The 27,376-nt window shown below is 37.1% G+C and overlaps 1 protein-coding gene across 2 annotated transcripts in view; it reads left to right on the forward strand.

Annotated features, from left to right (window-relative positions):
• Positions 1-27,376, forward strand: part of LOC150097045 (guanine nucleotide-binding protein G(s) subunit alpha) — a 320,682-nt gene that overhangs the window by 41,405 nt on the left and 251,901 nt on the right. For both annotated transcript variants that reach the window (XM_090408599.1, XM_090408598.1), the window contains exon 2: positions 4,208-4,280. In XM_090408599.1, the coding sequence (XP_090264725.1) occupies positions 4,208-4,280 (73 nt within the window). The remainder of the gene's footprint in view (positions 1-4,207; positions 4,281-27,376) is intronic.

Here is a 27,376-nt window from a genome sequence, read left to right on the forward strand (position 1 = left end):
TCTAATTAATATTCTTATAATTAAAATCTTCCATTTGGATGACATTCTTTTTACAATGCTCAACCAATTTGCCTAAACATTTCATAATCAGTATTCTCTACATTCCCAGGCTTATAACAGCATCTGGTTAGATATATCTAACAGGATACTGTTATCTCTTCTATTAATTTCAACTTCACATCAAACAGATCCAAAATCTTGCCATTTACTACCATTTTCAAGTGCAGCTGTTAGTGGACACATTAACAGCACATCCACCCCTCCTCTTTTTATCTTCCTGTTCCTCCAGAAAATTATATATCCCTCCATTTCTATTCCTGACAGTACATCAACCTGAGACAACTAAATTTTGCTTACAGCATTACCTTTGGGCTTACTAACTTAATGCAAGAAACTCAGCTCCCCTTATTGCTGATACTACTTAGAGTAGTGTTCAAATATAACAATTCTACTCTCATTATAATACAGCTATATCGCCTGCTTCAGTTTAGGAGTACCCCTGTTTAAATGTCATTGGCTATTTACTCATGGGTTCTTAGGGCATTATGAGTGTAGATGTACTAAAAAGTATATGTAGCTTAAGGAAATAGAAATTGCACATACCTTTTTCTGGGTGTTGTGGCTTTTCCTCTGTCTGCGATGTCGAGAACTGCAGAGTGTGTGTGTGTGTGGGGGGGTAGGCAGTTTGGTAGAATAAGTTAGAAAAACCCGGGTTTTTTTTTTTTTCGTAATATGTAGAAACATATACTTTTATATAGGGTGGGGAAAAAGTGAAAGGGTTAATTTTTTAAAATAGGGAGGGGGAAGGGGAAAGGTGGTTGACGGGGTGTGGACCGTTTCGACTATTCGTGGTCATCATCGGAACATATTGGGAAAGTGGAAGCCTTCCTCCTCCGCAGCAGGTCCGGATGGCTTCCAAGCATCCAAACTCCGCCAAGTACCTATCCCAATACTAGAAGATCTACTTAATCTCCTGATGTCCTGCAGAAGTATCCCTCCGTATCTACGACAGTCAAGAACTATATTCATACCAAAGAAGCTCACATCTCGTGCGACGCCAGGATCTTCTCTTCTTCAGCCGACCAGCGGGCCTTGACGCGATCGGTGCGGATGGCGGCATTGTGCTCGAGCGGATGTTTTGAGGCTCGATGCACGCCTAAGCCTACCGCGGTGGAGAAGGCCCGATCGCAGTCAGGGCAGATGAAGTGCCACAGGTCTTGAGGTGGCGGCTGGCCGGTGCAGACATGGTTTCTGCACGAGGTGACGGGGATGTCACAATCGGGGCAGCGTCGTTAGGCTTCCACTTTCCCAATATGTTCCGATGATGACCACGAATAGTCGAAACGGTCCACACCCCGTCAACCACCTTTCCCCTTCCCCCTCCCTATTTTAAAAAATTAACCCTTTCACTTTTTCCCCACCCTATATAAAAGTATATGTTTCTACATATTACGAAAAAAAAACCCGGGTTTTTCTAACTTATTCTACCAAACTGCCTACCCCCCCCACACACACACACTCTGCAGTTCTCGACATCGCAGACAGAGGAAAAGCCACAACACCCAGAAAAAGGTATGTGCAATTTCTATTTCCTTAAGCTACATATACTTTTTAGTACATCTACACTCATAATGCCCTAAGAACCCATGAGTAAATAAATGACATTTAAACAGGGGTACTCCTAAACTGAAGCAGGCGATATAGCTGTATTATAATAGTTTATAATGAGGAGTAACATGGGAGTTTTCCCAGAAATAATATACATAATTCTACTCTCTTTTTTGAGGCCATGCCACCAATACGTGCTCCAGATCATGTAGTATGCCTCTCTTTATTCTGGCCACTCCAATTTCCCTCTTCCTGATTCTGATTTTCATTTATATCTCTCTCGATGACCTTTCATCTTCCTCCTGTCCTTCCACAACCTGCTGCATAATCTCTCTCTCTGTCTTCTCTCTGTGATCTTTAGCTGCACAGTCTTTGTCTCTATTCTCTGCTTAGCAAACAACAATTTCTCCAAATGCCCAATGCCCAATCCATTTAAATTGACTCTATCAACCCTTCAGCCATTGGAACTTTCCTTCAAATTCACTCTGTATTTGAAGATGCAAAGCAAAGGACAAACTGAACGTCCTTTGCTTTGCACAACTCAGCCATCTTGCTATTTGTTATCTATACTCTCCTTCTCAAATCACTATTTGTGTGTATCTTAGTAGAAGTGGTGTTTACACTCCACAGTGCTATGTGGCTTGAAGAAAGACCTAAGTTCAATTCTAGTCACCAAGTGGTGGAGATTTTATAAATTTTGCAAATTATAGACCAACCAATATCTCAAGCATTGGTAAAACTACTGGAAAAATTGGTCAAAAAGAGAATTCAAGCATGGGTGAATAAAAATATAATACTGTCTGAGGGGCAACATGGCTTTTTAAAGTCAGTCATGCTTTAGTAATTTATTATCTTTTTTACAATAGAGTAACAGCAGCAGCATTGGATAAAGGAAATGGCTACACATGATGATTTTGCTAAGCCATTTGACAGAATACTGCAATATGGAATTCTGTTATGCAAATTAGAACAAATGGGGATGGATATAACACTGATTAAGTGGATAAGAGGGTGGCTGCTGGATAGATATCAAAAAGTGGTATACATAGAGGGGCAGAATCAAGGTGAAAACAGGTGACCGACCATGTGGTATACTGCATGGTTCGGTGTGAATTTTTGCTATTTAATTTGTGCATAAATGTAGAAAATAACCTGAAAGGAAATATGCAGTTGTTTGCTGATGATGTGAAATTAGGGGTAGAGTAATAGTTAATCACAGTGATGTGGAGAGCTTGTGGGACGATTTAAATAGGCTAACAGTATGGGCAAAAGATAATGGGTGTCAGTGTAATGTGGAGAAGAGTTTTGCATTTTGAGATAAATAGGTTACAGGCTGCATATCACATTGATGGCACTGTGCTCCAGGAAATAGATGAAAGTAGAGATTTAGACGTGATGGTAGATAGATAAAGTTTAAAAGACATATTGCTAAGGTAGCCCATAATATTACTTGGCTATTGAAGAACACATTAACAAGTAGAGATAAGGGAATTGTCATTCCTCTTTATAAGGCCTTGATACTTCCTCATCTGAATTACTGTGCTCAAGTCTGGTCTCCTGGGTTTCTTGGAGGATGAGGAAGTGGTGGAGAAGATTCAGAGGTTAGTGACTATGATGGGAGTGGTCTGTGGAATGTTCCCTTTGAAGAAAGATTGAGGGTGTGTGGATTCAGAAGTTGGTTGATATGAGAAAAAAGAGGGGATATGATAGAATCATTTAAGTTACTTAAATGATTCTGTTAATGGGTTCAAGGAGAGGTATGATAGATTGTGTGAATGGTTTGGGTCTCTCGAGATGAGTCTTTAGACTCCTTGAAAGTGCCCATACAATGATAATAATAATAATAATATCATGGCAATGCCTTAACCACTTTCCCAACAAAACTATTTATGCAAAAGTACTTTTTTGACTACTTCATTAAAAATTTATTTTTCTACTTAATCATTTTTTTTTCTTCACAGAACATTACAGCCAGTGTTATGTTTGACATTCTTGTAACAAAGAATCCTAATGGTAAAAAAAATATCCAACTCATTCATATGGTATTCATCAGCCTTCAACAATTGCAACTTCCCTTCAAATTCACTCCATGCATTCACAAACTGTACATCTTTTGCTTTGCATAATTCATCCATCTTACTATTCATTATATCTACTCTCCTTCTTAGCTGACTATAATTATATCTTGGCAACATCTTAACCACTTTCCCAATAAAACTATTTATGTAAATATGCAAGTACATTTTTGGCTATTTCATTTTTACAATTTTTATTCTACTTAACAGTTATTATTATTTTATTTTATTTTTATTTTTTTTCCCACAGAACCCTACAGACAGTGTTATGTCTAGACATTCTTATAGCAAAGAATCCTGATGGGTAAAGAAAAACCACACAAAAAACTCCATTTTCAAATTCAACTTTGTAAAATACATTAAACATATTTTGATTTCTGTTGATTAGTATGATTACATGAAATTTATCTGTTTTTGATACTAATTAGGAATCAATCATATGTTTTTGTATTATAGCATGTTACTGATATTTATTATATTACAAAAATAATAACAAGTTTTTTCCTCTTTTTGTTTATTTCCAGGTGCTGGTGAGTCAGGAAAAAGTACAATTGTTAAGCAAATGAGAATTTTGCATGTGAATGGCTTCAGTGAAGAGTAAGTAATTTGCTTTATTTATTATGGTCAGAGTTTATGACAATTTTTTTTTTTTCTCTTGAAGGTTACCATAAATTCATTTCTTGAAGATTGTCATAGATTTATTTCTTTAAAACTGATGATTAAACTAAATTTAACCATAGTTTAACCATCAGACTGACAATATTAAAATCAAGATTAATTTTGATAATGTTAGTTTCAGTTTAATTTAATAATATTCTAAGGTAAAGCCAGTGTCTTCATTAATTTTCATATCTTCTTGAAACGAGATTTCATAAGAAAATTCTGTACGCACATCTTTAAGACATTGCTGCATTACTCCATGTGTCATGGTTGTACATCTGGTGGTAAGGCTCATAACTATATTTTTTAAGGAATTACGATGTGATGTAATATCAGTTAAAGATCAGTACTATCAACATAAGAAGCGTGAATGGCAAAGAAATTGAGCTAGCTGAGGAATTAGATAAGTATCAGATCGACATAATAGGGGTGACTGAAACAAAAAAGACAAAAACTGGTGAGATCTTTCTGAGCAATAAATACAAAATGTTATATTCAGGCAATGACAATCAAGGAAAAGAAGGAGTAGCCATAGTATTCAACACAAAATACGAGGCTAATCTTCTTGAATGGCAGTCAGTCTCGAGTAGAGTAATGTGGGCAAATATGAAAATGGGGAACTGGACAATGAGACTTATTTGTGCCTATGGTCCCACAGAAGGTTCTACTAAGGTAGAAGCGGAGGAATTTTTGGAGGCTTTAGAAAAAGCAACTGATACAATGAAAAAGGAAAAGTTGGTCCTTGTTGGGGATCTAAATAGTAGAGTAGGAAATGATTGTGAGACATACAAAACTATTTTGGGAAAATTTGGAGAAAACAGCAAAGCTAATAATAATGGCAAATATCTGTTGGATTTCTGCTCAGGACATGGACTGGTCATTACTAACACCATGTTCCAACATAAAAATGTGCACAAATTCACATGGAGAGAAGAGGCAAGGAATAAGAAAAGTCTCATTGACTATGTTATTGTTGATAGTGATGTTTTCTCCCTTGTACAGGACACTAGAGTGTACAGAGGATTTGAAATTGGAAGTGATCACTATTTAGTCTTGAGCAGGATAAAATTGAATTTCATATTGAAAAGAATAACATGTAAGAAAGTTTTAAAGCGAATAAAAGTTGAGCAGCTCTCAGATGTGAACTGTAGACTAAAATACACAAATATTATTGAAGAAAAAATGAAAGAGTTTGAGAACAGGAATCAAACCTTGGAGATTCAGTGGCAAGCCTTAAAAAAGCCCTGATCGATTCAGCGAGAGAGGCATGTGGTGAAGTTGTCTGCAAGGATAGAAAAATTAGAACTCCATGGTGAACACAGGAAGTTAAAGAGGCAGTGAAGGAAAAGAAGAAAGCATATCAAAAGTTCCTGTCAAATAAGTCAGCTTGTGCTCTTAGAGAATATAGAGACAAATGCAAGAATGCTAAACACTGTGTAAAACTAGCTAAACAAAAGTCATGGGAGGACTTTGGCAAGAATATAGAAAATAAATATCAAGAAGGTGGCAAAATATTCTGGAGGTTGTTGAAGAAGCTTAGGAATGGAGGAAAGAGTGCTGTAAAAGGAGTTAGTAATGATAAAGGTGACATGAAAACAGGAGAAAAAGATATCCTTGAAGAAGTATGGAGTAATTACTTTGAAAAACTGCTAAATGAAACAAGCAGTGATGAGAGTGGTAAAAAAGTGTTCACAGTGGTAAAAAACACTGACCAGGCATGCAGTCAGGAATACATATCCATACTTGAAGTAGAAAAAGCCATCAAAGGCCTGAAATGTGGAAAGGCAGCAGGAATAGATGATATTCAACCAGAAATGCTGAAGTAAGGTGGTATAAGAGTCTTACAGTGGCTGCACTGCATAGTTCAGAAAGCCTGGAGAGAGGGACGAATTCCCGATGATTGGAGTAGAGCTCTCATAGTAGCCATATATAAAAAGGGAAATAAAACTGAATGTGAGAATTACAGAGGTATTTCCCTACTGAGTGTTCCTGGCAAGATCTATGCAAGTATACTTGAGAAACGGTTGAGAAGAATTGTGGAAGAAAAGCTTGGTGAAGAACAAGCTGGATTCAGGCAAAATAGAGGCTGTCAAGATCAGTTCTTCACTTTACGACAAATAGTCGAGAAAGCATGGGAATATAACAAAGATCTGTATTTAAGTTTTGTGTCGATCTGGAAAAGGTATATGACAAGGTGCCAAGAGAGAAGCTATTCAATACGTTAGTTATATGGTGTCAATGAGGCATTATATCAAGCAATACTTAGTCTTTATTTGAGTTGTAAGTCAGCAGTTAGAATTGAAGGAAGTACAGGAAGGTGGTTTAATGTTAAATCTGGTGTCAGACAAGGATGTACATTATCCCCTCTGTTATTCATTATCTATATGGATCACATTATGAAGGAAAGTGGTATTAAACATGATATCAAAATTGGAGATGTTAATATTAGCTCTTTGCTTTATGCGGATGATGTTATACGTCTAAATAAATCTGCTACAAGTCTGCAAGATTCTCTGACTAAAATTGAATTACTGTTGTAATAGATATGGTATGAAGGTCAGTAATAAAAAGACAAAGACAATGAAAATAGGCAGAATCATTGAAAATGTCAACTGTGTTGTGAATGGAGAACCTGAACAAGTAAAACATTTCAGCTAATTAGGCACGATTTTTAGTGAAGATGGTAAATTAAATATAGAAATAGACAACAGAATCAGCAAAGCTGGTATGGTGGTAAGTCAATTGAATAAATTGAAATGGAACAAAAGAGAAATTAGTTGGAAAACTAAGTTAGCTGTACACAAGACAGTGTTCGAACCAGTTTTAACTTATGGATCTGAGAGCTGAGCCACAAGTAAAATACTTCACCCAAGACTAGAGACCGCAGATATGAGAGTCCTGAGAAAGATTAGAGGCATGAACAGATGGCATCAATGGCAATATCATATTAAAAACGAGGATATTAGGAAAGAATTTGACATTGTCAGCATCCAGGAATGCTTAGCAGAGCTAATCTCAGGTGGTATGGTCACTTAAACAGAATGGGCGAAGAAAGATTAGCAAATCAAGTGTTCTCTGCCAGGTTGGCAGGAAAACGACCCAGAGGAAGACCAAGATATAGGTGGATTGATACGGTACAAAGTGCCTTAGACGATAGAAATATAAGATCTGATAATGTTGGAGTCTTGACAAGTAACAGACTGATTTGGAGGAAAATTGTAGATAGGAAGTTAGTAATGATGTAATTTTTTTCATGTATTACTATCATATCCTGTACACCCCTTTAGGGTACATGGCAGGAATTTGATGATGATGATGTAATATATATCAACTAAAATAAATTTAATTTAATGTATACCATCATCAGCCATAGTCCCTAGACCTCCAGGTGTTTTAAGTGGCTAGTATGTGTCCCTTGTACATATACTTGCTACTGAATTAGAAACCTTTATTCAGATGTATATAAATGTCATTTATGCAAAATACTTTGTCACGTGTGTCACCACTTGTTCCAAGCAACTATTTAAGAATGCTGCTGGTCAGTAATCATCAATAGTGTTGATCACAATTGGAAAAATAAAGGATCTTTCAGAGTTCGATAAAGGGCTTATTGTGGGTGCCCTTCTGGCTGGGGCTATGATGTTGAAAACAGCAGAACTGACTGGTTTCTCAAAAGGTCAGATATTCTAAGTGTTTAATCAGTGAAAAATTACCCATATTACTTCTCTAAGAGACAACTGTGGTCCTAAGAGTCTGTGAGGAATGAGATTTCAGTCATCTGAGAATTGTATGGACAAACAGAACATCCTGTGTGTGTAGCAATTGATCTAAGCATTTAATGAAGGCTATTCCTGACCCACATCTCACTAAACTCTGCGCAGGGCCTTGAAGAGGATCAGTATTGGTAGTTGCACGCTTTACGTTTCTAATTCAGTGGCCAGTATGTATAGTTGTAAACTATCCTTTTCCATCACTACAACCACTCAAGACTTGCTGACCATGCTTTGGACACCCACCATAGAATATGCTGGAAGAAAGCCACTATACTCCATTGCAGCAAATATATAAATGCGAAAGACCTTTTCCCAAATCTGCTTAAGAAACTACTCTAACCTAAGCACATTTGGTTGTATGAAACTGTATCAAATTTGGGAAGCTCTCATCCTCTGTACTTCAGCTCAACAGCCAGGGATGCCCAATTTAGCCCACTAGGACATAGGCACTATTTAGGACTTTAGGCCTACTCTCAGTTGACATGCTTCATCTTCATTACTTAGTTTAGTGCCTGCACACACACATATCTTATTATATTTTGTTACCTGATGATGGCAGTTTGACTTTGCTGAACTATTGGAAGTAGTTAATATATTACATTGGAATTTCCTTAAAAAACAGAGTTACATTCATGGTCGTCGAGTAAATTTTTTATTATTAGTTTGTCATCTCTATGGTCTTGGGACTCATTATTAGAGGTCCACACTACCAGTCATTCACACATTACCTCTAATACCTCATGTTAAATTAATTTATTGACCATACACCATCTGGCAACTTACCCTATTTGTATACTACTCTCCAAACAAATGATCTAGTCTCCATATCGCTGCTAACACTTATTCATCACATTGTTCTCTTCTCATATGGGATACTGAAACAGTGTGTGTGTGTCAGAGAGAGAAAGAGATTTGGTAAACTGATACGGCCATACTTGTTGAGGCTTTGGGGAATGTTTTAAAGCTACTGCTGATTCCAAAAACAGTCTCTCTCTCTCTCTGACATATAATAACTTCTGTGCAGCACTTTTGTGTTCTTCCATCATATCCTGTGTGCAGGGGTATCCAAAGTATAGTTTGCTAGTCCTGACTTGCCATAAGGATGGTGCTAAATGTAATTTTTTATGTCTCCAAGGCAGATGTCAACAGACCTTCCTGTCTGTCCATATTAAGCCAGGTCACAAGTACAGGGCACATTCTTATTAGTTCATCTAAGGACAGAGTCTGTCCTTAGATGAACTGATGAGGATTGCCAATTTGATATGTGGTTTAATGTGGTGAGGAGCTGATATTTATTAAAAACTCTGGATATCTTTTCATATGTGCCCTGAATGTATAAGATAGTAACATTCTTAATACATTGCCTGGTGTATTCGTCAAGGGGTGAGATTTGAGGGGGCATTGAGCATTTTTTTCTATTTTTTGGGCATTATAGCCATTGGTTAAAAAAAGTGTAAGGAAGATTGGTATAATGCTGAGTTCAGCAGTAGGAGCATTTTCATTGAAACCAATAGCTCTGACTATGAGTTTGTGTTTTTAGGATACCATTTTGTTGAGTTGGATGATGGTGGGATTGTTTGTGTAAATATTTTCTAGTATGTATAAGTTTTCTATAAATATAAAAAGATAATGAACCATTTCAAAGGCATGTGAATAACACATCTGGGAAGGACAGACAATTATTAGATTCCTTTTGCATTGTCTATAAAATTTATAGACAATGCAAAATTGTCTATAAATATTCATTGTTCATATAAAAAGTTTATATGAACAATTCATTGTTCATATAAAAAGCCAACACCCTAAACAGTGGAGTTTAGGTTGTTGGCTTTTTATATGAACTAAAAATGCATCTAAATGTCTTGTAAAAGAATGCATATAAATCTACTGTGATAATAAATCAAACAGAATATGAAAACAAAATGCACATTCTTTTGCAAGAATGTTATACATACAAAATCAAAGATTGTGATCCTGTTAGTATACAAAAGAAAAAGTTCATAAATTACAGAAGAAAGTCACTTCCTGACCTAAAGAAATGGTTAACAAACTCATGCCATTTAATATAAAGCCATCCAAAATATATGAATCACTAAAAATTCATAAACAAGACTCACCTCTACACTCAATCGTTGATAGTATAAACAGTTCTATATACAGACTTGCTAAACATTACTATCTAAATTGCTAAATTACTAGCCCTCCTCACAGATAATTCTTTCTCATTTGTAAAAAAAAATCTCTTCACTTAAAAAAGTATATTAAAAAACCATATTTAAAAAAAAAAAGTTCATATGATTAGTTTTGATACTATTTCATTATTCACTAATGTTCCATTAAATGAGACCCATCATCATCATTTTCCTGATATGTACCCTCATGCAGTGGTGTAGCTGGAACTTTTGCCACCTGGAGCAGGTCCTGAGTTTGCCACCCTTCTCAATACACACCAAAAATACTACAAAAAATCAAAACAACATATAGGGAAATAAATTAAAACACTATGTTTATGTTTAAAGTATTCTATAATGTATAATGCTGTGCATTATGGGAAGGGTCACTACCCACACTGGTTTCGACTTTTATTGAAAGTGGGAACCAGACCCAGAGGTGATACCAAGGTTGAAGCAATACAGAAGTCATATTTCCATATACCAGTTGCCAATTAATAAAAGGGTAAGCACCTTATTATTAAATTACTCTGAATTAGAGGAAGATGTTGGAAGTTTTTTCAGTGCAAACTTGGTTTGCTTACACTTGGATAAAGGATTAAACTAAATATATATCATTTATAGTTTATGTTTATTTTAGTTGTAAGTATAGTTGTTAAAAACTAATTATTAATTAAGTAATAAAAATTACTAAGTTAACATAAATAAAAGAATTGTTGAAAAATAAAATTGTGTCTCACGTGAAAGGTGCCGCCTGGGCTGGACTGCTCCCGCCCCCATTGCTACGCCATTGCCCTCATGGAATGGTCAGGTTACTATGACCACACTACATGATTAAGTTTATTATTAATCTCCTATCAACAATTTTCCTCCAAATCAATCTATTACTTGTGAGCACTCCAGTATTGTCATATCTAAACATTTCATGCTTCTAAGGCACTTCTGACTGAATCAATCCACCTTGGTCTGAGCCTTCCTTTCGGTGTCTTAACTGCCATCTTCGCATCAAACCTGTTTTGCTAACCTTTCTTCACCCATTCTGTTTAAGTGGGCATATCAAAGATGAGCTCTTCTGACACATTTTTGAATGCTAATAATGTCAAGTTCCTTTCTAAAATCTTCATTTTTAATATGATTCTGCCATTCATGCAATCAGTTCACTCCCTTAATTTTTCTCAGAACCCTCACATCTGTCATCACTAGTTTTTGATCAAGTACTTTATCTCTAACCCAACTCTCAGATCCATAACTTAAAACTGGTTGAAACACTGCCTTGTATACTGCTAGCTTGGTGTTTTAGCTAATTTCTCTGTTATTCCATATAAATTTATTCAGCTGGCTACCCACCCTTCTGTTGTCTGCAGGTTAAATCTATTTCCAGATTTAACCTGCCATCCATCTTCTCTAAAAACTGTGCCTAAACAGTTGAAATATTTTACTTGTTCTATAAGATCTCTATTCAGAATGCAGCGGAAGTTTTCTATTGTCCCGCCTACTTTCATAGTTTTGGTGTTTTTATTGCTGATTTTCATGTCAAATTTGTTACAGCCATATTCAGCTCAGTTAGTAAATCCTGGTAACTACTTGCACTAGATGTATTTAGGAGTACAACATTATCTGCATAAAGCAGAGAGCTGAGTTTGACATCTCCAATTCTAATATCAAGCTTCATGCCACTTTCTATCATAATGTGATCCATGTAGATGAATAAATAAGAGTGGAGATATTGTGCATCCTTGTCTTACACCTGATTTTACATCAAACCATCTTTCTGTATTTCCTTCAATTCTATCTGCTGAATGACAACTTAAATATAAAGGGTGTACTACTCTGTATAATGATCCACTTACCTCAAATAATTTAATGTTTTGAAAAGCTTTTTTTTTCTGGGCACCTTGTTGTATGCCTTTTCCAGATCTACAAAACTTAATTACATATTATTATTATTATTATTATTATTACGGGCAACTCCAGGGAGTCCTTAGACTCATCGAGAGAGGCCCCAAATCATATTCATCACAACTATTCGACATTCATACAGTATCTATCATACCTTGCCTTAAACTCAATCACTGTCACAGCATCCACCACAGACTCTGGCAGCCCATTCCACTCATTCACCACTCTAAAAGTAAAGAATCCAGCTCTAACACCCTTACTAACCACTCTTTTGCCCAGTTTCCATGGATGTCCCCTAGTCCTCCCACAACCAGCCCTGTTCTCAAAAATATCTTCTGAATTAATTTTATAGAAACCCTTCAGTAATTTGAATGTCTCAATCATATCTCCCCTCCTCCGCCTATCAACCAATTTTTGCAACCCACAAATCCTCAACCTGTTCTCATAAGGTTCATTCCACAGACCTACTATCATCTTGGTCACTCGCCTCTGGATCCTCTCCACCTCCTCCCCATCAAGAAGAAACCTAGGTGACCAAATCTGGCCACAGTAGTCGAGATGGGGGTCTTATCAAGGCTCGATACAGAGGAACAATAACCTGCTTGTCTCTGCTTGTCAATGTATTCTTCAGCAACCAAGTGATTTGATGAGCTGATTTAGCCACTTTTGCAATGTGCCCCCTAAACTTCAACTCCTTTTCCACCAACACTCCTAAATCTCGTGCCTCATCAATTTCCTGGAGTACAGTTCCACCAATGTATTAAACTGCTGCTAATCTTTTCATCCCAAAATGTTTAACCTTACATTTTGCCACATTAAATTGACATCCATTCTCCTTAGCCCAGATCTCCAATCTATCCAAATCATCTTGCAAAATTTTGACATCATCTGCATTCACTATTGCCCTACCCAACTTTTGCATCATCCGAAAACAAATGAACTGTTCCTCTCAGATCCTTTCCTATATCATTAATGAACAAATTAAACAGCAGTGGTCCAAGAACAGATCCTTGTGGCACACCACTAGTCAAAGGCCGTCTTGTGGACTCTACTCCTGAATAAACCACTCTCTGATATCTCTCCGTCAACCACTCTCCTATCCATCTCACCAACCCTATATCCATCCCCATATGCTGCAATTTATTGATTAGAATTCCATGTGGAATCCTGTCAAAGGCCTTAGCAAGGAGTAGAATCACTGTAAACCCATTACCCTTATCCAGTTCAGCCGTCACTGTGTTATAATACATGAGCAAGTTACTCAGGCATGACCTACCTTTCACAAAACCATGCTGTCCCTGATACAGTATCCCATTTTCATCTATCCAATCTTGTATTTTCCTCTTGACTATTTTCTCCAAGACCTTGATAATGATTCCTGTTATGCTGATTGGCCGGTAATTTTCAACAGCAGCCTTGGAACCACCTTTATGCAGCGGAACTATTTACCCCTCTTTCCAGCCCCTTCGGACTGACCCAGACCCGAGGCTCAAATTAAACAAAATGGTCAAGGGCACTGACAATTCTTTAGCCGCTTTGCGTACGACACGAGCTGGTATACCATCCAATCCCACAGATGTATTGACATTGAGGTTCTGTAATAGACTAGTTACCTCTACTTCATTCGTCATAATTCCAGTATAAGCTGTTGGTTCTTCCATTCCTGTAATGTTACCACCTGGATGATATACTCTTGCAAAGTGCTCGCGCAGTAATTCCACTATATCAACTGATTCGGTTACCTCCCTACCCTCAGCAATTTTTAAAATCATTCTGCCATGAGCATTTTTCCTTTTACTTGCAACATATTGAAAAAACTGTTTGGGATTCTCTTTAGCCTGCATGGCCAATTTTCTTTCGTAATCCGCTTTTACTTTTCTTACCACCCTTGTTACATCCTGGCCTGAGCTTTATACTGTTCCTGTGCCTGCTGGTCACCTTTCCCCTTAAATTCCCTCCACAATTGTTTCTTTTTTTTGCAGCTCAAGCTTAATAATGTTATTCATCCATTTAACCCCTACTTGATTTATTATTCGGACTCTTGGTATACATCAACCATTACCTCCTGCAAACACTTCTTAACCACCTCCCATGCACTATCAACATCCAGCCCTTGCAGTTTTACATGCCATGGCATGGAGCCAAGCACACTCCTAAGCTTGTCATACTTACCAGCCCAGTAATTCCAAATGTACCCTGGCTTAATTGTAAATTCCACTCCTTTAGCCACCTCCCAAGTCATGACCTTATGGTCAGTCTCACCAGTTGGGGGCAACATGGTCATGTTCGTTACAGCCACATTCTCAGTTGCAGTTACTAGGTCAAGCACTCTCTGCCCCCTGGTATTTTCCACTACATGCTGTCGCAGATAGTTGTCCCTTAATAACCGCATAAAATCCAATTCCTTCCTCCCATGTGCCCTCTCCTCTTTCCAGTGAATGTTACCATAATTGAAATCACCCATAATAATTACCCTCCTTCCACTCATTTCTTCTATTTGCCTATGCATACTATCCTCACCATCTATTCTATCACCTGGTCTATAGCAGCACCCAATTGTATATTTTGTTCTGCTAGATTCTATCTCATACCAAACAGCCTCAAATGTGCTCTTTTCTGTATCCTGCAGTTCAACTTCTATACTCCTTGGCTGCAACTCATCAGCTATCATCAATAACACTCCTCCCCCCTTTTTTATTCTCCCTGTCACTCCTGAACATGCTATACCTGTCGCATTCAATCCCACTAGCTTTATCATCTTCTGTCAGCCATGTTTCACTAATACCAACAACTTGTGGCCTGGAAGTGCCAACCAAGGCCAAAAACTTTTCTTTCTTGTTCCTAATACTCCTAGCATTAGTGTACATGAATTGCAGAAGCCATTAGTCCCATCCCTACTTTGATGCCTTATACTAACTATCCCATTCTGATTTGTTGTCCTTCTTACTCGCTCGGGCATATTATACTCATTCATACACTCAACTGCCTCCCTAAAGTCTGCATATCTACTCCCCCCCCCCCTTTAATAAATCTAGTTTCCCTGAGTCTGTACATCCACTTCCACATCATTCATCAACACTTTTTCAAGCCTCTGTACACCAACTCCATTCAAATGTAACCCATCCATCTTATATAAATCCTTTCGCCCATCAAACTCACTCCACACATCCACAAATTCCACACCACTCTCCATGCATAACCCACGCATAAAGTCATTGGCAATTATGGCCCTCCTTCTAAACACTTCACTGTCATACCGAGGTAAAATACTCACCATCCTAACTCTCTCGCTCTTCTTTTTTGCTACCTCAAGTAATTCCCTCACATCCTCTATCATTTCCATTTTGTCTTCTTTCAAATCATTTGTTCCTGCCACAATTATCATCTCTTTCACCCTCTGTTTTTGCACTTGAATAGATTCGCTGACGTCCTTTATGTTCGCACCCAGCTGGTACGATTTCATCAAACTCTCAACTATCACACCTCTTAATAGCGAATCCCCATACAGCACTCGCTCCTTCATTTTATTGATGTTTACGAACATTCTATTATTTTTCGTAATAGACTTTCGCCATTTATTAGTTGGTACATTCAGCACACATTTTTCCATATGCTCCAGTTACCTTTTTGCTCTGTGTATCGCTCCACTCAACCTTGCGATTTCACTGCTCGCATTTATCTCACCATTTTCATTATCAATCAAATCATCCATTCGTTCTGTATTTCTACCTTCATTTACACTTTCAACGACGCTCTCACACCTATCTGGCACTACCTCGCAATTCCCTATCACACCGCCATTTTTTTCATTCTGACTATCGTTAACGATATCACTCTCGCCACCCGAAACACGCTTGAAATCCTCATTTACACTTTCTGCACATATTAACTCCACTATCACCATCTAACCAGACTCCCACCACTCTTCGCAAAGCATACATCTCACAGACAGCACATTGCATAAACTCATTTACATCAAAAAACTCTTAAACAAACATGGCGACCTGGCTGCCATTTTTTTTTTATTGGTGTCATATGTACGCTATCTTATCTTAAAAATAATAATTAAAATAACACAGAAAGCACATAAAAATCGCACAGACACACCAAGAAACAAAAAGCAAACAATACTACGTAAAATTCTAGTAAAATTGCCAATGATAACACAAAATACTACTAATCTTTTCAGGAGCTCTCAACAAGCTGGCGATCTTATCAGTGTAACACCTATCGACTCGATATCCTCGTCATATTCGCACGATTTCAACTATTTGTCTTCAAGTGAAAATCTGATCTTGACATCCTCTATTTGGAATGAACCTAGCTTGTTCTTCTCTGAGTTTCTCTTCCACAATCTTTCTCAACCTCTTTTCAAGTATGCTTGCATAAATCTTACCTGGAACACTTAGTAGAGAAATTCTTCTGTAATTCTCACATTCAGTTCTATTCCCTTTTTTCATAGATGGCTATGAGAGCTTTTACTCCAGTCGTTGGGAATTTGATCTTCTGATAAGGTCCTCTGAATTATGCAATGTAGCCACTGCAAAACGTTTGTACCTCCATACTTAAGCATTCTTGTCAAATATCATCTACTCCATCTGCCTCTCCACATTTCAAGTTTTTGACAGCTTTTTCTACCTCAAATATTGATATATATATACTCCTCTTTGCATTTCTGTTGAAAATTTTCTGCTGTGGTTCTGTCACTGCTTGATTCATTTAACAGTCTTTCAGTGTAATTACTCCAAACATCTAGGATTCCTTGTCTTCAGTTTCATATCATTGTTATATATTTCATATCATCTTTGATTCCTTTACAGTAACTCTTTCCTCCATTTCTAAGCTTCTTCAATAGCCTCCAGAATATTTTGCCACCTTCCTAATATTTATTTTCTATATTCTTACCAGAGCCTCTGTAGCTAAGTTGGTAGAGACTAGGGGTGGAGAACATCTGGCCTGCGGGCCATATAAGGCCCGCAAAATCATTTGGCCTGGCCCTGCCAAGGCAACCACAGGCGGGACTCAAAATTCAATAAATCTAGATTATTTTTTCATAGCAACATAAATTTATGTTAAGTGAATCATAATAATGACGTAAATTTTGAGGGACAAGCAAGGAACGTCCATTACGGGATAGACAGGACACATACGAGCACATGATGGGACAGACACATGTGCTTCTTGTCGGCTGCTGCAGTAGCTGACGAGAAGACCTCAAGAGTCGAACGTTGGATATGTTCCAAATCCAAGATGCAGGATTAGAACAGCAATCAAAGCAAAATAATCGCATTGCTGGCGACACACACATACACTGGATAGTTATTAAAACTTAAGTGGTGTGACATCCTGCAAATGGTGACTGCAAAGAAAAGAAAAGCAGAGTGTTGATCTTTCCAAGAGAAATGGACAAATGATTATTTTTTTATTGAAGTCATAGGCAAACCTGTATGCCTAGTTTGTGGCAGTGCATTAGCAGTAATGAAAAAAGCCAATATGGAGCATCATTACAGCTCAAAACATGCTAAATTCAATGAATTGGGAGGCCAAAAATTCATCTGGATAAAATGTGCTCTTCAGCAGAGTTTGGAATCACAACAAGCTGCTTTCACTAGGCCTCATTGTGACAGAGACAGTGTTATTCAGATGAGTTATGTAGTGAGTGAGCTAATCGCAAAGAAGCTGAGGCCTCATGTAGAGGGAGAGTTTGTGAAAGTGTGCCTGGTGGCTGCTGCAGAGTTGTTAGCACCAGACAAAGTAAAATTGTTTCAGAGTGTTAGTTTTCTCGGATAACCATCTCAGATTGGATTACTGACTTAGCACAAGATATTGAAAAAACATTGAAGGATTCTGCAGGAGATTTCCAATTTTTCTCTCTGGCTTGTGACGAGACAACGGACATAACAAATACTGCTCAGCTGGCCATTTCCGTTCGTGGGATAACTGCAGACATGCAAGAGGAACTGCTGTCACTGGAAACCATGCATGGCATTACAAGAGGTGAGGACTTGTTTGAGAGACTTGTTTTATCAATAAAAAACTTGAGCTAGCATTTGAAAAGTTAAGTGGCCTTACTACAGATGGAGCTCCAGCCATGGTTGACTCGCAAAAAGGGTTAATTGCATTTGTCAAGAAAGAACTGAATCATCTCAGTCTTGATCCAAGTGATATAATTATACGCCACTGCATCATGCATCAAGAAAGTCTCTGTGCACAGTCATTGCGGCTCAACAATGTGATGTCAACATTAGTGTCGCACATTAATGATGGATTTAACAGCTGCCAGTTTAAGGAGTTTAAAGTCCTTGTTTATCACTGTGAAGTGATAAACAAGGGAACATGCTCATGAGGTTTTACGAACTGCGGGATGAAATCAAGCAGTTCATGGAGATGAAGGGAAAAACTTGTCAGGGAACTCAATGATAGCAAGTGGCTGTGTGATCTAGCGTTCATGGTGGACATTACCAAGTACCTCTCAGAGCTGATCATCAAGCTTCAGGGGCCCAACCAGCTCTCAGCTCACTGCTTTCAAACATGAAATCATTTGAAGCTAAATTGAGGCTGTGGAAAGTGCAACTTGAAAGGAATAACACAGCCTCACTCTGGAAGGACAAAAGCCTTCTACGACACTTGAATATGCTGGTGAATGTGCAAAACTAATTGAAACATTTAATGAAAGATCCAAAGATATGAAAAGTAAATAAATGGAATTGAATATCTTTGCTACACCGTTCAATGTGGAACCAACTGATGTGCCTGATAACCTACAACACGAAATTATTCGGCTACAAAGCAATGATGAGCTGAAAGCTAGGTACAACAACCTCCCACTACTTCAGTTCTATAAACGTTACATAAGCAATGATGAATTTCCCACTTTGAGGAGACATGCATTGAAATATGCATCTGTGTTTGGAACAAATTACTGCTGTGAGCAGTTCTTTTCAAAACTTACCATCGCAAAGAGCCGACTGCACTCCAGACTGACCGACGCAAACCTGGAAAAGCAGTTGCGAGTATCAACATCATCAATACCAGCTAACATCACACACACACACCTCACCAAAGAGAAGCAGTTCCAGCCATCACATTAGAGATGAGTTAATTAAATGTTTGACCAAATATAGCAGGCTAATTTTTAAGTTTATAATTCTGTATGGCCCTCAAATGATGTTATAAATATCCAAATGGCCCTTGGCAGGAAAAAGGTTCTCCACACTTGGTATAGACAAAGACCTTCGGTCAGAAAGACATGGGTTCGATTTCCATCTATGACGTGAGAGACCTTTATCAGGTCTCTTCTGACTAAAGGTGAGTTAGCTGGTCTCGTATGGAGGTAGAGGGTTTTTTCACCCTGAAACTCGTGTTTTTCATCCCTCAGAACTGGCAAACTGGCCCTGGGCACACACACACGGATTACAGCCATAAATACTTGCCCTTAGAGGTGCAGCAGAGGAGTGATGAGCCAGCTGCATTAATTCATCTTAAACCCCTCCTCATTGGTGTGTGGGGGTCAGAACTCAACCTGCCCTAAGGGTGGATGAGAGGAGTAGGGAATATTCTTACCAAAGTCTTCTCATGACTTTTGTTTAGCTACTTTTACACACAGCTTAGCTCCCTTGCATTTTTCTCTGTATTCTTTTAGGGCATTCGCACTTATTTGCTGGGAACTTTTGGTATGATTTCTTCTTTTCAAAGACTGCTTCTTTAACTTCTTGTGTCCACCATGGCATTGTTATGTTTCTATCCTTGCAGACAACTTCACGACACACCTTCCTAGCTGAATCACTCAATGTCTTCTTCAGAGTTTGCCACTGAGACTTCAAGGTTTGGTTCTTGTTTTCAATTTGTTTAATTTTTTCTTCAATAATACTTGTATAATTGACTCTACAATTTACTTGTAAAAGCTGCTCAACTTTAATTATTTTTAAAACCGTCTTACATACTGTTCTTTTCAATGTGATATCCATTTTTATCCTGCTTAGTAACTAAGTAATGGTCTCTTCCAATTTCAAATCCTCTCTACACTCTCGTATCATGAATGAGCATGAAGATATCACTAACAATAGCGTAGTCAAAGATGCTTTTCATATTTCTTGTGTCTTCTTTCCATGTGAACTTGTGCACATCTTTATGTTGAAATGTGTTAGTAATGACTAGTCCAGTAAATACTTACCATTATTATTAGCTTTGCCTTTTTCTCCAAATTTTCCCCAAATGTTCCTATATGCCTGGTGGGATTTATTCCTTACTCTGCTGTTCATATCTCCAACAAGGATCACTTTTTCCATTTTCTTTGTCAGCTGTCTGTTCTAATGACTCAAAAAATTTCCCAACTTCTTCTTTTTAAGAACCTTCTGTGGGACCATAGGCATAAATAGGTTTCATTGTCCATGTCTCCATTTTGAAGTTTGCCCTCATAACTGTACTGTATTTGAAACTGCCTTCCAGTCAAGAATTTTATTTTCATGTTTGGTGTTGAATGGTAACGTTACTCCTTCCTTATTAAAGCCCCCCCCACCCCCACGAAATATTTGAATTATTTAAATGTACAGTTCCTTCTAATGAAAAGGAAAAATATATTCTCTCCCCCCCCTCCTACCAATTTCTACATAGAATACTTTGGCTACACTATGTTGATGTGTTTGCTATTTGGCCACATGGTTCAGACATGCTAGATACATTTTTGGTGTATTTAAATACTAGCACACTAAAATCCACTTCACAATGAAAAGTAATCTAATAATTGTCTTCCCTTCTTAGGTACACTAGTCACACACCTTTGAAATGGTTCATTATCTTTTTATATTTATATGATACCTACACATACAGGAAAATATTTGCACAAACAATCACACCATCATCCAGCTCAACAAGATATCCAAAAAACACTAACTCGCAGAGCCAGAGCTGTTTGTTCCAGTGATAATGCTCCTACCACTGTACTCACCTACCTTTGCCACACTTTTTTTTTTTTTTTTTTTTTTATCCAGTGGCTATAAACTTCAAAAAAATATTCAGTACCTCCTCCCCCTCCAAAAAATATTCTCTCCCTTCCCTGATATAATAGACCACAGCAAAATTGTTACCCCATACATTCATATCTGAAAAGATATCTAGACATAGATAGGCAGCCTGTTGCATCTGCTTTGGAGAACATGAAAAACACATTCAGCACCATCATTATGGTAAGTTGGAACTAGCAGACCATGTCTTGGATCCCCTTCACACAGGAAAAAAACAAAAGTGCTACACAGAGGTCATTATATGTCAGAGAGACTGCTTTTGGAATCAGCAGCAGCTTTAAAACATTCCTCAAACTTATATGACTGCATCAATTTACAAAAAGCGGGGAGAAAGTCATTTTAAGATCAAATTAATACTTGTCAATCTCTTGCTCTGTATCCAACAATAGATCGCACCAATTAGGACTTTAGTTTTTTGTATTGTCTGTTACAATTTTAAACTGTTGCTGCTTACATACTATGACCTGTTTTGTACTGTATAGATTCCAGTTATAACACCAGTGAAATATCAGCAAATAAATAAATAAATATTGATTATTTTCTAATAGCCTGTGTAGCTCAGTAGAAGTGGCATTTGCACTCTACAGCACTTGACCGCATGAAGAAAGGATTTGATGGTTCAAATCTAGTTGTCGACTAGAGGAAATTTTTCTAAGCCTTTTTTCACCCGGTTCCCGAGTTAGTCGATCTCTGGCATGGGCTAGCGGGTTTTTCTCCCGGAAACTCGGGTTTTCCGTCCCGTAAACTCAAGAAAATCGCTGTCGAATCCACACTATTTTCAGACATTAAAAATATTGTGTTAGGGTTAGAGACCACGAGATGGCGGCACTAGCTTGCCACCTTCTTCACTGCATACCGATGAATCAGTGATAGCCCTGGGCCAGCTATCTCTCTGATTGGCTATCAGTGGAGATTGAACTGTCCACTCAGTCTCCAAAAGTTAGATAGGGTAAACGGCCCCGCCTACTCCCTATATGGGAACAGCATAGGCGTTAGCTGATTTTTTTTTTTGATATATATTAAATTAAATAATTAAATATATAGCAAGCCTGTGTAGCTCAGTAGAAGTGGCATTTGCACTCTATGGCATTTGACCACATGAAGAAAGACTTGTGTTCGAATCTAGTCGCCGAGAGGAACTTTTTCTAACCCTTTTTTCGACCGGTTCTTGAGTTAGCCCATCTCTGGTACGGGCAAGCGGGTTTTTTCTCGCAGAAATTCGAGTTTTTCGTCTGTAAACTTAAGAAAATCAGCCATTGAACCCAGACTATTTTCAGATATTAAAAATATTGTGTTAGTGTTAAGGACCACAAGATGGCTGCACTTGTTAGCTGCCTTCTTCACTGCATACTGATTAATTAGTGATAGCCTTGGGACAGCTATCTCTGATTGGCTACCAGTGGAGATTGAACTGCCCATTCAGTCCTAAAAAAAAGTTAGGGCTAAAATGGCTTCACCTACTCCCTATACGGGAACAAAAAGGCGTTAGCTGATTCTAATTATTTTCTTATTATTCCAGTGTTGTGAATTAAAACTGTTAAAAATCTGAACATCACAACCTTTAATACATTCTTATAACGAGTATGCTAGAGACCTGTGATAATCTTGAATACTGACCTCCACAACTTTCTTAAAAAAAAACAAAAAACAGATTATATCAAGACTCTATAAAGAGTGACCTCTTATGCATATCATAAGTTTGTTTTGCATTATTCAGGTGATTTGATCCTTTGTGCTATTTTGCCTGCTTTCAAAATGTAGCCATTAATCTTCAACTCTCTGTCTGCCATTACTCCTAAATTTCTATTCTTGTTGGTTTCTTGCATTGCACTCCTATTACTGTAACACACAACTAGTAATCTTTTCAGCTCAAAGTGCATGACATCCCTACACCAAACTGTCAACCATTATCCTTTGCATTATCCTGAAGAATCACCTTCACTTTCCTCAAATTATCCTTGATGTTATCAATGTGCACATTAAACAGAAGTGGTCCACAAGAACCAAACAGAAGTGGTATCACAAGAACAAAATGCATTGGCATGCTGCTGGTCACTTGCCTTCTAGATTGTGCTCCACCCTATACTACATCTTTGATGTCCTTTTTATCTGTGTCACCATCTTCATTTATAATAAATTTCAATGCATATTCAGCCAAGTACATTTGCAAACTCCAGCACTATCATGTTTTAGCCATTTCCTTTATCTTGTTCATATGTCACTATTATAAAAATTGAGTACATTACCAGGGCAGGAGCTGTCTTTCACAAATATGTGCTCCCCTCCCTTCTCACATTTCTGTCTGCCCATTATTTTTTTTGAATTTGGATTTTAATCAACTCTTCTGACACCTTAATTACCACTCCCAAGATACTGACTGGCCTATAATTTGTCACTTCTGTATACTTATGCTAATTTTTGTGGAGCTTTCTTTATCTAAAGTTCACACATTTTTAGCCAGTCTATAACTCTGCAAAATGCTCCCAATGCACAAGATCACAGTAAAACTGATTAGTGTCTCATATATTCAGTGCCTGAAAAGTTATCCAGAGTAACAAATATAAGTTCCACATAACATTAAAACCATATATCAACTAGCAATCCTCATTTATCCTGAGGACAAACTCAATCCTTTATAATATCCAGGAGTGTATGAAGTGCTCTGTGCTTGTGACCTGGCTTACTTGCTGGCAGACAGACAGGAAGATATGTTGATATCTGCCTTAGAGAACATCAAGTACATCACTGCTATCATTATGGGAAGTTGGGACTAGCAGACCATGCTTTGGATATCCTTTCACACAAGATTAAATTTTAAAAACTACAGTTCTACATGGAGGTCATTACAAATTGGAAAGACTGTTTTTGGAGTCATTAGCAGCTATGAAATATTCCCCATATCTCAACAGTTATGGCTGTATCAATTTGCCAAAAATTTGGGAGATATAGTCTGACCACAGAAGCGAAAGCTATCATTGGCAGACTGCCAAGAAGAGTCAATTCATGTTGAAGGGGAGGAAGAAATAAGGTGATGTACGAATTGGTCACCAACACGCAAAATCACGTGCTTTATACGTAAAATTTTAAAAAACCTCCTATAAAATTCTATATATCAATTCCATCATCCTTTCAAAAATTAGCCATTGTATAATATTTTTCGAAATAGGGTAGACACAGAACAACTCAAACATTTGTTACAGATATGTGCTCTTTCATTTTGGCAAATGTGAGTGTTTGAATACACACATGGCAATACCCAGTGGGATTTTTCTTTGGAAGTCACCTCCCAATCATGGTTCAGGAAGAACCAAGATTGGGAGGTGCCTTCCTTTCGATCTAAGGGAATGGTCACTAGGTGCAGTACATCTGATTTTAGTGGTTGTTCTCAGTTTGTCGAAGTTTTGAAGATTTTCTGTTTTGAAATTCAGTTGAAAATTTGCAAATATGTTTTTTTCCTGTTTTTACTGTATACAGTGTCTGAGGATTTAGTGCTGTTATTTGCAGAAGGTGAAAACATTCAGCAGAACTATTCATGTCTGATCAGTCATATGCATGTGTTATTCTTATTGTATTTTGTTATACAGTCAGAGTGTCATTATTATCTGATTAGTCTGTCTCTGTTTCTTGATGATTTCTTGCAACTTTCATGACTTGTGGTTAGTATGAACACTTCCTGCTATTTTTACTATTCCTAGGAATATATGAAAAAATGTGATATCTCAACCAGGAGATTTCTTCTGCCTTGTGCACTGGAACAAATATTTTCATCAAGATAGTATATGAAGACAGAGTAATCCTTGAGTTGTTCTCAGTTTTTGGAAGTTTTGAAGATTTTCTATTTTAAAATTCAGTTGAACTGAATTATATTTGTAATAGATGTCACTACATGCTCGCAGAATTCAAATGCGATGTCAAATTACTTGAGCTTAGCAAGGATGCCATTTTTAAGCTGCTTAAGATAATTCAAACTTAGCAGTGAAAAGGTTAAACCTGATATTAAAGGTTACATTTCTGATATTCAAATAGAAGATTATTAAGCTTAGTTCTTTATGCAGATATTATTATCCTCCTAAATCTGCTGCAAGTTTCCAAGACGTTTGTCATATTAAATAATTGTTATATCAAATCCGTAATGAAAATCAACATAAAATATTAAGCTGCGAAAATAGGAAGGAAAATAGAACATGTTAAATGTATTTGCAGCAGCAAACCTTTAGAACAAGTTGCACATTTTAGCTATTTAGGTGCAATGTTTAATAAAGCTTACAAAAATGGATATAAACACTTTTTTCATTTTTTGTAAAAATTAGGTGTTAGTACTTATTCTTTGCTAGCAGGAAACATTAAAAATTAATAAGTATATGAAAATGAAGCTTCTTCTTTTTTTTTCTTAATCCTCCTTTCTTCTACCTATTACAGTGTCGAGGTAGGTATGTATTCTTATAACCGCAACCATACTTGGAGGATAAAGTGGTTAGCCTTAGCCCTATGCCTCCGAGTGTGTCCTATGTCTGTAGATGTGTGTGATCATGGGGCCAGTTTACCTGTTCTGGAGAACAAAAAAACTGAGTTTCTGGGCAACCCCCCCCCTCTCCCTACCTCCATATAAGACCAGCTAACTCACATTGAAAGAGACCAGATAAAGGTTCCTCATCTTATGGACAGGAATCACACCCAAGTCTTTCTGACCAAAGGGCTTCATCTATACCAACTGAGCTACAGAGGCTCTGAAAATAAAGCTACAAAACTTATTTACTAATATTTTTAGTTAACTTTTACTAATATTTTAGTAAAATGTATATGATGATTTTTAATAAAAATTTTATATACCAAATATGAAAAAAAAGGTTTTATATAACAAATATCTTATCAAAAGATGTATTAAAAATGTAAATTTCATTAAATAACCAAGTTTATTTGAATACTTGGTAAATGTATAAAAAAATTCCTGAATATTACAAATTTCTAAATGTATGCATCGTAACCAGCATCTTTATTAATGTTGACAGCATGTGACCAAAGACATTGTGTACATCCCAAAATATAGATATAGATATATCTGGATATGTATTATCTGGATTTTGAAAATTTTAATTTAGATATTATCTGGATATAGATAATAAAATAAGTGAGGCTTGTATGGCAGAAAGCTGGATGAATAAATTTCCATAGTACAAGAGACATCAACCAAAAGACCAAGCTGACAGTATACAAGCGTATTCAAACTAGTCTTAGCATGCAGATTGAAGAGCTTAAAAATAAAGAATATGACCAAAGACACTTTTGAACATAAGATTTCCAGACCAAAGATAACATTTTGAGGAAAATTAGGGGATCCAGCAGATTGCATCTGCTATTTGACTTGTTTTCTTCCATGAAATTGTTTTTATTTTTTATTTTTATAACTTCCACTTTTTCCTGGGTTTGCTATCATCATATCAGATGGTTTCCTCATTGGCTCCTTCCAAACATGTTGCCATTTAAGATGATTTTATTCTCATAAACATTTACATATCTGTCCTTTCCAGCTAATCTTATTTCATTCTTAGTTGCTTTTTACAGCTAGGTTTAGTGAAACTTTTAAGTTCAAGAATGAAAGCCATGTGTGTATGTGTGAAAGATTATTAACTAGTGATTAAGCTGAGGGGAATAAGAAACTGTGAATAATCATAGCAGTGGCATTGTGGAGTTAATGACACAGAATATTGTGGGTTTAGAAAGCATCTAGTAAGATTAAGAACATTCCAACGTGTGTCCAATTCTAATATTATGTACATTCACATTTGTGAATTACATAATATTAGCTGGAACAGCATAAGCTAAAAGTATCAGGAACAAGAGGAAAGGTTTCTTGTCATGAAAATGTTCTGGAAAATTATAGGCATTAATGAGAATTGGCTGATTCTATGAGTATTTTGATAAAGCAGTCATTTTCTTCATAGTAACTGCATCTGCTTATATTCATAAGCCATGCTTATAACTCAGAAACAAAAATTTTAATAGAATTTTGAAAGTTCATAGAAGAATGGTGCTTCAAATTAAGACTCCTTAGCCAATTATGAACAGTACTTGGTGAAGTTGATAATTGAGTGGAACAATATGTTTGTTGGAAAGTTCTGATGAGAAGACTTCTAGAGAGGCTCCAAATGGATTTTAGGTTCATGTTA

Source organism: Typopeltis vanoorti, chromosome 18 (assembly GCF_054136105.1).
Source record: "Typopeltis vanoorti isolate ZY-2024b chromosome 18, IOZ_Tvanoo_1.0, whole genome shotgun sequence".
NCBI classification, from domain to species: Eukaryota; Metazoa; Arthropoda; class Arachnida; order Uropygi; family Thelyphonidae; genus Typopeltis; species Typopeltis vanoorti.